The sequence below is a fragment of the Archocentrus centrarchus genome, chromosome 20, assembly GCF_007364275.1.
Source record: "Archocentrus centrarchus isolate MPI-CPG fArcCen1 chromosome 20, fArcCen1, whole genome shotgun sequence".
Taxonomy (NCBI): Eukaryota; Metazoa; Chordata; class Actinopteri; order Cichliformes; family Cichlidae; genus Archocentrus; species Archocentrus centrarchus.
In genome coordinates, this window is record NC_044365.1 from 15,886,307 (window position 1) to 15,901,195 (window position 14,889).

The 14,889-nt window shown below is 43.6% G+C and overlaps 1 protein-coding gene across 1 annotated transcript in view; it reads right to left on the reverse strand.

Annotated features, from left to right (window-relative positions):
• The window catches only part of LOC115799387 (gamma-aminobutyric acid receptor subunit rho-3-like), a 29,595-nt gene extending 15,101 nt beyond the window's left edge, over window positions 1-14,494 (reverse strand). The window contains exons 1-2 of the mRNA XM_030756520.1: window positions 14,064-14,494; window positions 6,930-7,042 (exon numbers count right to left, since the gene is read on the reverse strand). Of these exons, the coding sequence (XP_030612380.1) occupies window positions 6,930-7,042; window positions 14,064-14,200 (250 nt within the window). The 5' untranslated portion in view covers window positions 14,201-14,494. The remainder of the gene's footprint in view (window positions 1-6,929; window positions 7,043-14,063) is intronic.
• Between the last annotated feature and the right edge of the window lie 395 nt (window positions 14,495-14,889).

Here is a 14,889-nt window from a genome sequence, read left to right on the forward strand (position 1 = left end):
TACTCAAACCTGAAAACCAGAAGTGGTTTCAGACGCTTTCATGATAGTACAAAACATTTTTGAATCTTTTGTTAAATACCAGCTTATAAAAAGAAGACAGGAGAAGATTAAAGAGTGCCCAGTGAATGCCCTCAAAGACATTTTGAACACTGAACAATTATGAGGAAATTTATCACCTGGCGTATTATATCCATGCACTCAGATGAAAGTAACACTTTGGACTATTATGAGCTGCTGCTGAGCAGTTTGATGTGGTCATCAAGGAGTAATTTTAGGCTACTTGGCTGGTTAAGGTCAACTTATTCAAACTCCCAGGGTATGAAATTAGCTGGTAAATCTTCTTCCTGTTTCTTTATAAGCCAGCATGAACTAATTATAACCAGACTGATGCAGCTTGGTTAAGTTTCAGATTTTAGGCATTGCAAAATTTGGGCTCGTTAACTCGGGAGTCTGTGTGCAGGTTTTAGCACTTGAGCACTGACTTTCCTGGAAGCTGCTGCAGGCCGTTGTCATATAAGTACTGTTATCAGCTGAGGTTAGCAAGCTTGGTTAGCAAAATGCGTTCACAAATTGCACGAGTGCAAAAACACATATGTGCTAATTAGTGCTAAGTACTGGACTACCACACAGACTTCTTGGATTGTCTCAAACAGGATGTGTGCGTGCTGCCGATTCTCTTCCTAGACCACCTCATCTGCACACCCTGCCAGACCTGAAACCATCAGACGCTGGAAAGTCACAGGAGCATTTCTTAAGCCAAAGGGCGTCGCTGTGATGGGTGCAGAAGTCAGAGAGTCGTATTAGCAGAGGTCAGCAGTATGGCCACCTGTATAAGCATCTGAATGTTATTATCTTTAATAAAATCATCACCAGTATAGCTGTTAGCGAGGGAATTAGACTTTTCATGCAGGGAGGAGGATGTAAACTTTACAGTGCTGAAGATCTGATTTGTACTCCCATAGTCCACTTCAGGTAAAACAGTTTACACACAAGTATCAGTGAGCATTTTTAGATGACGTGGCTCCGCTGATGGGATCGACCTGTTTTTGGAGCCGGACTCAGGTGGGTTTTCTGGCACTTCCTCTTTGGCTTCACTCGGGATGCTTCTTGTTGTCATCGAGCCTCACTGACCTGTATAATAAATGCTCTTTTCATGGTGTTTCTTTTTCTAATCAGCTGATGGGATTAGTTCTGCTACAAGGAAAGAGGAAGAGAAGTTCTTGCTAAGTCCCCGCTGAGCATGTTTCAGCAAAGCCAAGTATCTGTGATGATATCAGTGCTGTGGTTTAAGATGATATCACCCTGAGCAATCAGCATGTGTGCGCTACTGCCTCTTTACCCGGCCTTCAAAACCAGTGTATTGCCACATGTGACCTTATGGCAGCAAGCCTCCACCTCACGTCTGTGTTCTCCTCCTCTGATTGTCCCGCTCACAAAATCCCCCTCTGGACTTTCATCTGGGTAACGTGACGATGTTCTCAGTCAGTGATCTGCTGCAGATTTAGTTAAAAACATGAAATTCTTGCCTGGTGAAGCTTTTTGTCCCATAATGTTTGTGTGCTCAGTGTTTCAGGACGAGTCGCCCTAATCCCTGAACACAACACTGCAGATGGATCAATTCATGCAGTCATAAGCGGCATAATGCAGCTTTAAGGTGGCAGGATGATTCCCTGCCGCCCTCCATCGCCGTCTCCATCGGAACCAATCGCAAGGAAGGTGAGAGGTGGAGCGGGATTAAGAGGTGAATCTCCAGGCAGCTTTCAGACAACATGAGTGTCAGAGTACAGAGTCCATACCGGCCACGTGTAATGCTGCAGCTTTGAAATATGTGTAGCGTCAAACACCACATCAGCTTTACATCACCGCTGACCTTTAGGGAAAACTCGATGTGCAATAAGGATGCGTTCTCCCTCTGAATCACCGCCTGCGCACCTCCACTCAGATACGTCAGGTGATGCTTTTTCCTGCTGTTATGAGATAATCAGAGCTTTGTAAGGAGGATTAAGCGTAGATATCATCCTTCTGAGACCAAAGAAGAGCAGCAAATGTGAAACAGCGCCAACATCTGGCCTCTCAAAGGTTTGATGCATTTACAGCATAAAGCAGTTATGAAATATTTGATTTGTGGGGATTCTTCTTCATATCCTGCACAGAAAGACGCATCATCTATCAATTTAATGAGACACTGGAGTGCAAATTGAGCAACACCTCTAAAACACTCAGTGTGGCAAAAATAGATGTATTTGTGACATTTCAGCGACAGCTTCGGGCAAATGGTTTATGACAAGTAGAAGAAACTGTAAACAGAGAGCAGCTGTGAGACCGCAGGCACATTCCTCAGGTTTTAAATGACAGTCACCAAACATCGCTTTAAGAAAACAGTCGTCCCAAACGTGGAGTTTGATACTTTATATCGTTTCAGCTGAATCCTTAAAGCCCAAAAGGTTCAATGTGGTTTTAAAAAGACACAAATATACAGGTGGTGTTTGAATCTGTGGGAAACAAATTTGTGTATTATAGATAAATTTAGTGATTACTTGAATTTCTACTTTGTTTAAAAATTATAATAAAAATGCTTTTGTGAGCTCCCTTGGAAGGTGCCACCTCCACCACTGTGCACTCCTCCAATTGAGGCAGCAACTCATCCCCAACCTGAGTGGTCATGCCACCCTTCTCCAGCAGAGGACCATAGCCTCAGACTAAGGTGCTCACTATTCCTGCCAGTTCACACTCTGCTGGAAACTAATCCAGCGCACACTACAGGTCATGGATAGATATAACCAACACAGGAGACCCTGAGACCACCAAACCTGCCACCTTTCATACTTTGGCTGCACCCAGAACTTGTGTCCATAAAAGTTATGAAGAGAATCAGTGACTGGCAGCCCTGGGTGAGTCCAGCACTCACTCACTCACTCGTGGCTAATCAGATGTCACCAGCATTCAAACAAAGCTCTCACTACATTTGTACAGAGACTAGAGTGCCAGTAACAACAGGCTTGACACACCCAATCACCATCAACAGGACACTTGGCAGAGGGTCAAATCCCTTTTTCAAGTCCACCGAACACATGGTTGGGCAAACTCCCACACCTTTGAATAACCTTGAGAGGCTAAAGAGCAGGTCCAGGGGTCTGCAACCAAAAGTGCATTGTTCCTTCTGAATCCAAGGTTTAACCAGTGGGCGGATTCTCCTCTTTAGTACCTTAGCTTATTATTAAACCTTCCAAGTGTGATTCCCTGAAGATAGCACATACCCTCTGGTCCTTCTTCTTAAAATGTGGGACCACCAATGCCCCTGGATGCCAATCTAGAGGTGCTTTCACTGAGATCCACACAAAGTTGCAGAGCCACATCAACTGGGAGAGTTCCCAAACCTCCAAAGTCGTAAACAAGTGGGGACGGACCTCATCCAAAGGGTCCAGCCAACAAGGAGTTTATAAGCAGGCTCAGTGACATGGGCACTGGTGATGGATGAGTTGTCCCCCTCATCCCCAAACTCTGCTGTGTGTCTGTGGAAGACCTTTGAACACTTTATGATTAAATATTATACATCATGATGTGTAATGTGGAAAAGACTGAGGTGACCTGATGTGGTGTTTAAAGCAAAGTTTATGGGGGTAAGTTTAAGTTTATAGACATCCTTTAAAGGTTGATCTGGATTTAGAAATATTCCCCAGCATGTGCAAGAAGTACAGAGAAATGTCATGAGGAGTATTTCTGGAGTCTGGTCTGCCCACGGAGGAATCTGAGGAGGGGATGGTTTTAGCACTTCGGGTCTCACACACACAAACACACAGAAGCTATAGGCTTATCGGGGAGAGAAAAATGCTGAGATTTCCCTCTGTGTAAATTACAGTCTGTGGAAATGCCGCAGGGCCGTGGTGCTTTTGTTACCCCCGCCCTGAATGACAGGCAGGACCGCAGAGACGCCGACCGACCAGACATATAGAGGAACACACGAAGACAGCGAGGAGGCCGGGTGTGTGTGTGTGTGTGTGCATCATGGTTCATTTTGTAGTGTTTAAATGACTTGTTATCAGGTAAAGTCCTGAATCCAGGATTTAACAGCATGAAAACAACAATCAGCTGTAAAACAAAGATACAGAAAGTATCCAGAGTAAAGGCTTCAGAGTGAAGATGAGCAGAGTTTAGTACAGAAATTAAAAAAAAAAAATTTAAGGAAGAATTAAAGGAAGAAACTGTCACCACCAGAAAAATGCCTGCATTGTCCTTAAAGCGTAAAACAGCCACTGTTTACATTTTCAGCCTTTTGTGGTCGTGCAAACGATGACGTAAAAAAAAACCTCTTAAAAACGTTCAGGATTGGGTGGAGACCGAAGTTTGGTTCTTGGCTCCAACCAGCTGTCAGCAGTGGTTTCTCTTAATCCTTCCTTTAGCGCAAAGACAGCGAACAGCACTGTGTAAAAAGCGCAGCTGTCATGGTTCATTCATTCATGTTATTTAATATTTTAAGTCTGAGTTTTTAGTTCCAGTTGTTAGACTTTAGAGTTTTCTATTTTTATATATATTCATGGTTAGTTCCTTTGTTTAGATCCACAGTTTGCTTATGCTCCCTGTTTTAGTTTAGCCTGACTCCCTGTGTTTCCCGTTTCTTATTGTGAAGTCTCTGTGTTAGGGTCTCATGTTTTAGTTGTTTCCTGTTTTATTTTGGTAGCCTTTATCTCATGTGTTTTATATTCAGTTTTACTTCCCCTTGTCTTGTTTGTATTCACATCCCCTATGTAGCCTGTGTGTATACATTTTCCTGTGTTTTGTTTTCTCTCACCAAGTGTTGCCAGTAAGTTTTGGTTCCTGCTCTCATGAGTTCTTTGGATTCTGTGAATGTAATTCCTCCCAGACTTGATTTTAGAGTTTTAACTATCACCACCCTATTCATTTAGAGCCCAAACTGGCCATATTGGGACAAGATGGTGGACAAGTGCTAGAAGTTACTGCCCAGAAGCCACATTTATACTGTAAGGGTGCAACACAGACACAGCTCATTAACAGTAAGTTACAGACTAACAAAATCCTAGAATTTGGCTCATCAAATCTGAAACACACATCTTGGATGACCTTTATTATTAAAATAACCACATGACAAACTATAGTATTTGCCAGATTTTTAAAAAAGCACCCGCACCGAGTTCCTGTTGAGGGAAGCTATTACACATCTAGCAGTGCAGCCACTGGCATCTAAATATCATTCAAAGCATCCCACACCCAAATCCAGACTTTAAGCCTGAATGTAGTTTAAGTGGATGAGTTATTGTGCACAGGGTGCCAGGAGAACGGTACCTATCTGACTGCATTGTGCCAAGTGTAAAGTTTAGTGGTGGTTGAGGTGGTGGTGGTGGTTATGGTTGGGGGTTTTTTTCAGGAGTTGGGCTCGGCCCCTTAGTTCCAGTGAAAGGAACTCTTAATGCTTCAGCATACCAAGACATTTGGGACAATTTGATGCTCCCAACTTTGTGGGAACAGTTTGGGGATGGCCCCTTCCTGTTCCAACATGACTGCACACCAGTGCACAAAGCAGCTCCATAAAGACATGGATGAGCCAGTTTGATGTGGAAGAACTTGATGGGCCTGCACAAAGTCCTGACTTCAGCCTGATAGAACACTTTTGGGATGGATTAGAGTGGAGACTGAGAGCCAGACCTTCTCTCCAACATCAGTGTCTGACCTCACAGATGAGCTTCTGGAAGAATGGTCAAAAATTCCCATAAACACTCCTAAACCTGTGGAAAGCCTTCCCAGAAGAGCTGAAGCTGTTATAGCTGCAAAGGGTAGGTGACAGCATATTAAGCCCACTGGATGTTACTCAGATTCATGTGTGTGTGAAGGCAAATGAGAGAATCGTTAGACACTAAATCCTTTCTTGTAGAAAGCTGTAGACACATTTATTTCTGCTCTAAAGTTGTGCATTTTAATATGGGGGTGGTTATTGACTCACTTTTGGTGCCAGCCTCAAGTGGACACTGGAGGAACTGCAGTTTTTGGAGCATTGCTTGTTACTAAACGGAGCGTTTTAGAAGAGCTCACTACACTCATGAAGGAGGATGCAAATTTCAGTCTTTGTATACCCACAATCCACTCTGACAGCAGTTACTTCCCCACAAAGTAGGTCAAAGATTTTATTTATGAAGGCACTAAAAGATGGAAGGCAAGAGGAGAAAAAAGGCAGAACAACTTCAGCAAATTCTCTAAAATCTGAATGTTGAAAATACTAAAAAATTACATTTTTTATAACTGCATTTCTCAAACTGAATGCCAAATTTGAGTTTGCAAAATAACCATAAGGACATTAATCCCTTATCCAAACGCACAGACGCACTAATAGATGTGCAGTTCAGATTACATAAAGAGCTTTAAGTTCATACATTGATGTTTAATCCATATCACAGAGTCATATGAACCATCTGTGTGTGACTAAATGCATTGTTGTGTGTTTGATAGTGATGATTTTCATTGCAGACGTCACTTTGTTTCCCACCCCTCCATCTGCTCCAGACCTGGAATATAATCCAGATTAATGCACTCGAACCCCCACAACACACAGACACACACACACACACACACACACACACTGGGGCACTCATTATGTTGTAGAAACACACATAGAAACACGCATAGAAACACACACGGACACGGGCCTTGCTGCACAATAGTGATATCTAGGTCAGATTGACACATCCGTTATTTGGGTGACCCAGTGCCCATCATCACATCAAACCACAGCAAACGAGGAGCGATTTTCCTCCGTTAGGTGATGTGTGCGGGAACGGATTAAATCATCAGGGATCAGAGATGAAATGAGGAGCGCCTTTGTCTCTTTGGCTACGAAGGGGTGTGTGTGTGTGTGTGTGTGTGTGTGTGTGTGTGTGTGTGTGTGTGTGTGTGTGTGTGTGTGTGTGTGAGCGGCTGACCTCCGAAGCCTGGTCTCATGGCGAAGTCGTGCTCTTCAATCCTCAGCAGTTGTTCACTTTTTATTAACAGTGTCTTGGTGCTGTCCTGCCTCTTCAGCTTGTAGTCAATACGCCTGCAGAAAACACACACACACACACACACACACACACCATTGTGAATGATCAGTTATGCCATGGTTGTAATTGCACATTTTGCACACTTCGTCCTTCTCGTCCTGCACATTGGTCCAGCCCTGCCAAAACCATAACCTTAATCAAAGTCGTACCAGGGCTCTGTGAACAAATAACACACACACACACACACATACACACACACGCACGTGCTCTCCATCTAACTCAAACACAAAGCTTTTTATTGTGTTCCAAAACAAGTGTCGGTGCTGCTGCAGGACGGATAAACACAGCTGCTGAGAGTCCAACACGGATAATAAGCACTGCAAGCTACAGGTACCATTAGAAATGGCTTCCTCAGCCCCCACAGAGAAGTCTAATCCTCTATATAATTACAACACATGTTACAATGTAACAAGCTTAAAATGTTTGCTGTGCATTTATATTGTCATATTATATTGTCATAATTTGATTGCATTGTATTGATTTTTATGTAAATTAGACTGGATTAGTTCAGAAACTGCATTAAAGTAAATGGACCGATTATTATACAGCCCTTTTTTATTCTACCTGAGCACTCAAAGCGCTTTACACAACATGCCTCATTCACACCCACTCATACAAACACTTTTTTCTACACCTGAGTGCTTTTTATTTAACATTCGCACACATTCACACGCCAGTGAGCACACATTCACATGCCAGTGAGCACACACTCACATGCCAGTGAACACATCAAGGAGCAGCTTGGGGTTCGGTTTCATGTCCAAGGATACTTTGGCGTACAGACTGCAAGCATGCAGCCAGGAATCAAACCACCAACCTTCCGATTAGTAGATGACCTGCTCTACCTCTACACTGAGGGTTGACCCTGGATTTTACATTGAATATAGATGGAGGAGACACTGATGCAGCTCATGTCCCAAAACAATGAATGTGACCAGATTTTTGATAAACTGCTGAACTCTGAGTCATCACACACATCCATGCAGAGCAGGAAGTTTCTGCATGTAGCAGCTTATCAGAGGTGTTTCTGGCTGGAACTGTCCTCCAATGAAAGAAAAGAAAATCATTGTGCAGACAAACTGTGAACTATTGTGTAGCACTGACATTCAAACAGGGGAACCCCAGAAAGACAACACTTAGGACACGCAAAGTGTGATCATAGAACAACTAACTGCCTTTCAGCTGTGATATATGCAGCATTGTGTGTGTGTGTGTGTGTGTGTGTGTGTGTGTGTGTGTGTAGGTGTGTGTGTGTGTGTGTGTGTGTGTGTGTGTGTGTGTGTGTGTGTGTGTGTGTGTGTGTGTGTGTGTGTGTGTGTGTGTAATCACATGTGCAGATGTGCAGAGCAAAGGTGAACATGCAGCACTGAAAGCTGTTTGAGATTTTCTCTCCACTCATGGATGGAAAGCCTCTTTAAAAGTCACACACCTTGACACAGATAAACAAGAACACACGCACACAGAGACACACAAACACACATTCATTCCTCTGTTGCTGTGAGGCTAAAAAATAATTTCAGCCAAATCCTATTTCTATAATCCTTTAAATTAACCTTGACTAACACTCCAAAATCCAGCCAGAACAAACTGACTGTAACACTAATCTGAAGCTAATTTAATCAAATAAAAATCAACACTGGAGGCAACAGTTCACCTTTTTTTAAATTTTCAACTCCAACCATTAACTTCAGTCTTGTGTCTCAAATACAATAAAAAAAACCCTCATTATGGACACTAAACTCTAAATTTGTGTCATTGTGGAGGCCAGAGGTGGAAGTGCTGCTCTCCCAAACAATCATTCTAACAGACTCACAACAAAAACTATTTAAAGTTATTTCTCCTTCTCTGGAGAACAGCTGCAGTAATGTGTTCAAACTGACAGAAAAGACGAATTTAAGTTGTCTTTTTAACCCCTTAACTGGCAGCAAATAAAATCACCTGAAACAACTACATAACACCCTCTGGTTATTATTGGCTCTGAACAACCCATTTCATAGCCTATTAATCGGCTGCGTCTGGTCCGCGGGCCGAATGAAGTGCATTTATATGGCAGACTAGACCCGCCCATTTTGACTGACACCTCATTCGGCCAATCATGTTAAGAAATGGGTTTCCCAGAGCCAATAATACTCAGAGGGCGTCACGTAGCTTTGTCAGGTGATTTGGTGCAGCCAGTTACATGATTGGCCGAATGACGTGTCAATAAAAATGGGAGGGTCTAGCCTGCCATATAAAAGGGACTACAAACGGCCCGTCACCGGGCCCTTGCCAGTTAAGGGGCTACTCACCAGTTAACCTAATATGCATTTTCTTCCTCTTGTTTGGCTGCTCCACAGCAGATCATCTGCCTGCATCTCACCCCATCCCCAGCATCCTCTCATGTCACATCCACCCTCTGCACATCCTCCTTCAATACATCCATGAATCTTCTCTGTGCTCTTCCTCTTTTCCTCCTGCCTGGCAGCTCCATATTCACCATTGTTTGTCCAGTATATCCACCATCCCTCCTCTGCATGTGTCCAAACCATCTCAGCCTTGCTGCTCTGACTTTGTCTCCACATTGCTCATCCTGAGCTGTCCCTCTGATGGACTCATTTCTAATCCTGTCCATTCTGCTCACTCTCAGTAAAGATCTCAGCATCTCCAGCTCAACCTCCTGTCTTTTTATCAGTGCCATCATCTCTAAACTATCATCCCCTTCACTCTTGCTGCTCTCCTTCTGTCACAAATCACCTCTGACACTCATCTCCACACGCTCCACCCTGCCTGCACTCTCTTCTTCACCTCTCTTGTATACCATCTGTTCCTGTGGCTGGTTGGACCCCAGACATGCATGTCTTTGGTTAGCTGGAGTGCCCAGAAAGAACCCACACAGTCATACACGACCCAGCCGGCGGCTTTGAACCCAGGATTTGTTTCAAAAGTGAAATTTTAATTGTTGCAGTGACCACAGACATGTTGAAACTGCTGCAGAGGCAAAATGACAAGAAAGAGAGTCAAACTATCATAAAGAGACAGGTTTAGAGTAGTTATAAAGTGAAAGGTGAAAAAGCTTATCATCGCTATCAAGGCTAAAATCAGGTTAACCAAGGTGTTCCCAGGTAAACCTAGAGACATAATCTCTCCACTGTGTCCTAGGTCTGCCCTGGGGTCCTCTCCCAGTTGGACATAACCACAACAATTCACCTAGAAGGCTTCCAGGATGCATCCCAGTCACTAAACCACCTCAGCAGGCTCCTCTCATTTTTGGAGGAGCTTTGTGGATTGGGCAGAGGTCAAAGGTGAAGACCTTGGTGGTTCAATCCCTGGTGGCTTAAACTGGCTCTATGGACACGGAATGCAGTCTGGATAATGCACCTGTTCTGTTTCAGTTTAAATATATGGCTGGGAATGAGTAGAATAGTTCCCCTTCAAGCAGAAGCTGCACAGTAAGCAGAACTTCCACTGCTGCTGGAAATATTTGGTCCTCATAAAGACAGATGGCATCACAAAGAAACAGGTCAGTGCAACAGATGAGGGAAGTCTACCTGCTGCTATCAGCAACAGGATTCAAGCACAACTACCTCTGTAATACTACACTGAACACGCACACAGACACAAACAGACACAACTCATTTTAATCTAATTTAGGGATTTTATCTTCTTTGCTTAAAGGAAACACTTCAGCTTATTTGTTGCATTACTGCGAGCTGCTCAGTAAAGTTCTGTCCTCTTTGCCTGTATTGTAGTGTATCTTTGACATGTAGCGTGTCCTTAAACATCAATCACAGCCTGAGTCATTTTAGCTTTGCTCTGCAGCTTGTTTTTTTTTCGTTGTTTTGCACTTTAATTTCATAGAGATTACCTGTCATACAAACAGTGAGGGCTGGGTTATGGTATTATATATATATATATATATATATATATATATATATATAGATAGATCAAGGTCATGTTGTTATCTCACTGTTGCAACACACACATCAACTCTCAGGCAGTGTAAACAACAAAGAATAAAAAGTGGCTCTGTTATCAGCTCTGCTAACAGTAACACAAAATTACTTTTATTGCTGACTTCATGTGTTTATTTTGGGTGTGTAATATGGAAACAAATGTAGAGTCATTGTTACTACCTTGTCATGCACTAAACTGCAGAAAGTCTTCACTCGCCATCCAGATCACTGAGTACAGGTGTTCCAGTCACCTCCATGGCCACAGGTGTATAAACCAAGCACCAAGGCATGCAGAAAGAATGGGTCGCTCTCAGGAGCTCAGTGAATTCCAGCGTGGTACTGTGATAGGATGATACCTGTGCAACAAGTCCAGTCCTCAAATTCCTCACTGCTAAATATTCCACAGTCAGCTGGTAGTGGGATTATAACAAAGTGGGAGTGATTGGGAATGACAGCAACTCAGATCATGAAGTGGTAGACCACGTAAAATCACAGAGGAGGGTCAGTGGTTGCTGAGGGTCATAGTGCACAAAGGTCACCAACTTCCTGCAGAGTCAATCACTATAGACCTCCAACCTTCATGTGGCCTTCAGATCAGCTCAGGAGTTGAGCTCGGCCCCTTAGTTCCAGTGAAAGGAACTCTTAATGCTTCAGCATACCAAGACATTTGGGACAATTTGATGCTCCCAACTTTGTGGGAACAGTTTGGGGATGGCCCCTTCCTGTTCCAACATGACTGCACACCAGTGCACAAAGCAGCTCCATAAAGACATGGCTGAGCCAGTTTGGTGTGGAAGAACTTGATGGGCCTGCACAGAGTCCTGACCTCAGCCTGATAGAACACCTTTGGGATGAATTAGAGCGGAGACTGAGAGCCAGGTCTTCTCTCCAACATCAGTGTCTGACCTCACAAATGTGCTTCTGGAAGAATGGTCAAAAATTCCCATAAATACTCCTAAACCTGTAGAAAGCCTTCCCAGAAGAGCTGAAGCTGTTATAGCTGCAAAGGGTGGGTGACATCATATTAAGCCCATTGGATTAAGAATGTATGTTACTCAGTTTCATGTGTGTGAAGGCAGATGAGTGAATACTGTTGGTAGTACAGTGAATTTTGCAAATGTCTTCAGAAGAAATTATAATGCAGATTCTAAATGTAAAATATTAGTATTTTGTTTGGCTAAGACAAAGAAATTAGAGAATTAATTGCAGAATGTGTTGGAAAGAGTGAAATCTATTCAGTCAGTTTACATATTTGGCTCTCCAGCATGATTCACAGGAGAAGCTTATTAGATGACTCGTCCGAGCTGCACAGAACTGAAGATGCATTCACCGACTCAGGAAACTGGCTGTTTCTGTTTTTCCATTTAAAACTTGTTTGAGGCTGACCGAATGCTGGAATATATTAAACCTGCAGCGGTCACTCCTCCAGGGGCTGCTGCTCCGACAAGCAGCAGAGTCAGTATGAAAAGGGAAGTTTTTACACACTGAAGGGAAACGTCTTTGCTGCAGACTTGCTTTGAAAACTAAAATAATCCTTCCAGGCTGGAGGGCAGCGACCACTTTAACGCTTTTTTTTTTTTAATTTTTTTTAAGCAAATGAAAGTAAACGTGCAGATGTGAAATTTCCTTTGCAGCAGGCTCTGTGGTTTTTCTGTGAAACAGGGATGTGAGTCACCGAGGGAATCTCTGTGTGACACGTTCTTAGGAAGTAAATCACAGAGTTTACTGTAAGCACTCGGCTCTCCCTGAGCCAGTGCTTGAGGAATTACAGATCCCTGCTCTTCAGCCAATTACAGTCATTTTAAATAATTATGTCACTTTAATGTTGAAAGCAATTCAAAAATCATCACTGGATCCTGCCAGCCACGGGTAGCTCTGCATGCTTTATGTGGCAAAGTTTTTACACCAGCTACAACCCCAAAGAGGATTTGAATCACTGGCTGGAATGGAACAAGTGACCTTTCACTCATAAACCACTCAACTGAATGACAAACTCAATAACTTTCTGTGTGGAGTCTGCCTGATCTCCCTGTGTCCCTTTGTGGGTTCTTTCTAGGTATTCCAGCTTCCTCCCACAGTGCAAAGACATGCAAGGAGTTAAATAGTGAATTGGCCAATAGGCTTTAATGGTTGTGTGTATCTCTGTTTTAGCCCTGTGATGGTCTGCCAGTCTGATCATCGTGTACTCACCTCTCCCAATATCACTCCAGCAAATATCAAAACTCCAGCCACACTTACAGAAGTTTGAACATCTCTTGTCATAAAAAAATAACAGTTTCATTTTTCCTGCATCTGCCACACTGCTTTTGTGTTCACTGATGTCAGTCAGATATTCTGATGCATGCTCTGAGATCAGCGTCCCTCTCTTTAGAGCCCTTCAGGCTACGCTCTGCAGCCTCACTGTCTTTGACCCAGCATGCTCAGACACCTACAGAAACCCCACTCATCATGCAGCCTTTTCAATTTCATACGATGGAACTGAAAACTCCACAGTGAGGTCCTAAAGCTGGGTCAGAGCCTCGGCTTGACCTCCTCTACCAACTGCTGTGCACATATTATAGCTCAATAATGTATACTGTATGTCAAAACCCCTTCAGTCAGTCATTTCCCAGCTTCACTGTTGGACTTATGGTCATGTGACTTCAGGCCAATCACTGTCAGTGTTGAACATGGTTAACATATATTTGGACCATAAAGTACATTTAAGGGGTGGTGTTTAAGTGTCAAACCCTCCTCCTGCATGCACCCTGGAACAAGCTGTGACAGACACACAGCTCCTTCATTGGTTTTACTGCTCTGGGTTTAGTGCATGTTCATATTTTGGTGGACATTTGAAGAAAAATTTTTGCAACACAAACCACAGCTTCACAAATCAAGCAGAGAGCAGAGCTGAATCTTTTAACTGAACTCTGATGGAACGACAGTACATCTACAGTAAAGCCTCATTTTTCATGTATTGTGTTTACAGCATGTTTCCAAAAGTACCAAAAATTTTTAAATAATGCACAAACTATACTTCAAACAATGCCACTGGCTCAAACCTTCTCAGTGGGAACACAAAGCTGTAACAGTGAATGTGTCTCACCCTCCAAACTTGAACTTGCTGTTCTCCCCGAGGAAGACCTCTTTGTGTTTCCTGCGGCTCGAGCTGCGACCGCCGGTCACGGTGGCAACAAAGCTGGCTGCAGCCAGAGCCAGGTAGGCGAGTACGTCCGCCTTCATTCTTCACAGGTCTCCCCGCCAAACCAGGCACGGCTCTAACATCCCGGCTTCCCTCCTTCTGGTCTCGGCCGATCCTGCTCACTAACACTGGTGGTTTTGGTCCAGCATCCCACAGCAGCTGAACGTTTCCTCAGCCAGAGACCTCCAGGATGTCAGCGAGATTTCCAAGCAGGGCAAATACATGAGGAAGCTCTGGAAGTTTTGCCTCTGCAGCTCCTCAGTTTCCAGCTGAACATCCCAGCTGCGATGATCTCCAGGAATCTTCTGCCCTCCCTCCACTTCATCCATCCACTGCTCTCCTCTCGCCCCCTCTCTCTCCCTCAGTCTGTTTGTTTCTGCGGTTTTGTGGATCTCTCTATCTCTGATTAAAATCGATATGAATCTATTCCTCACGGCGATAGAGGAATGACACTAATTCCACCCTAATCCTCTTATCTGCAGCCACAGCAATCTTTCACTAACCTACAAAAAGCCACACACACACACACACACACACACACACAGACACACACTCATCAGTAATCAGGATTTTCTCAGTGGGACAATAAAAAAACAGGCAAGAGGTTAACACACACCTCCACTTTGTATAGGTAGAGGTATTTGTGAGAGGAAATGAAGCGCACATTTGGAAGCAGCTCATTCAGATCAGCAATGGTTTAATCTGAGCTGGAGTGGAGGGAAATGTGTCT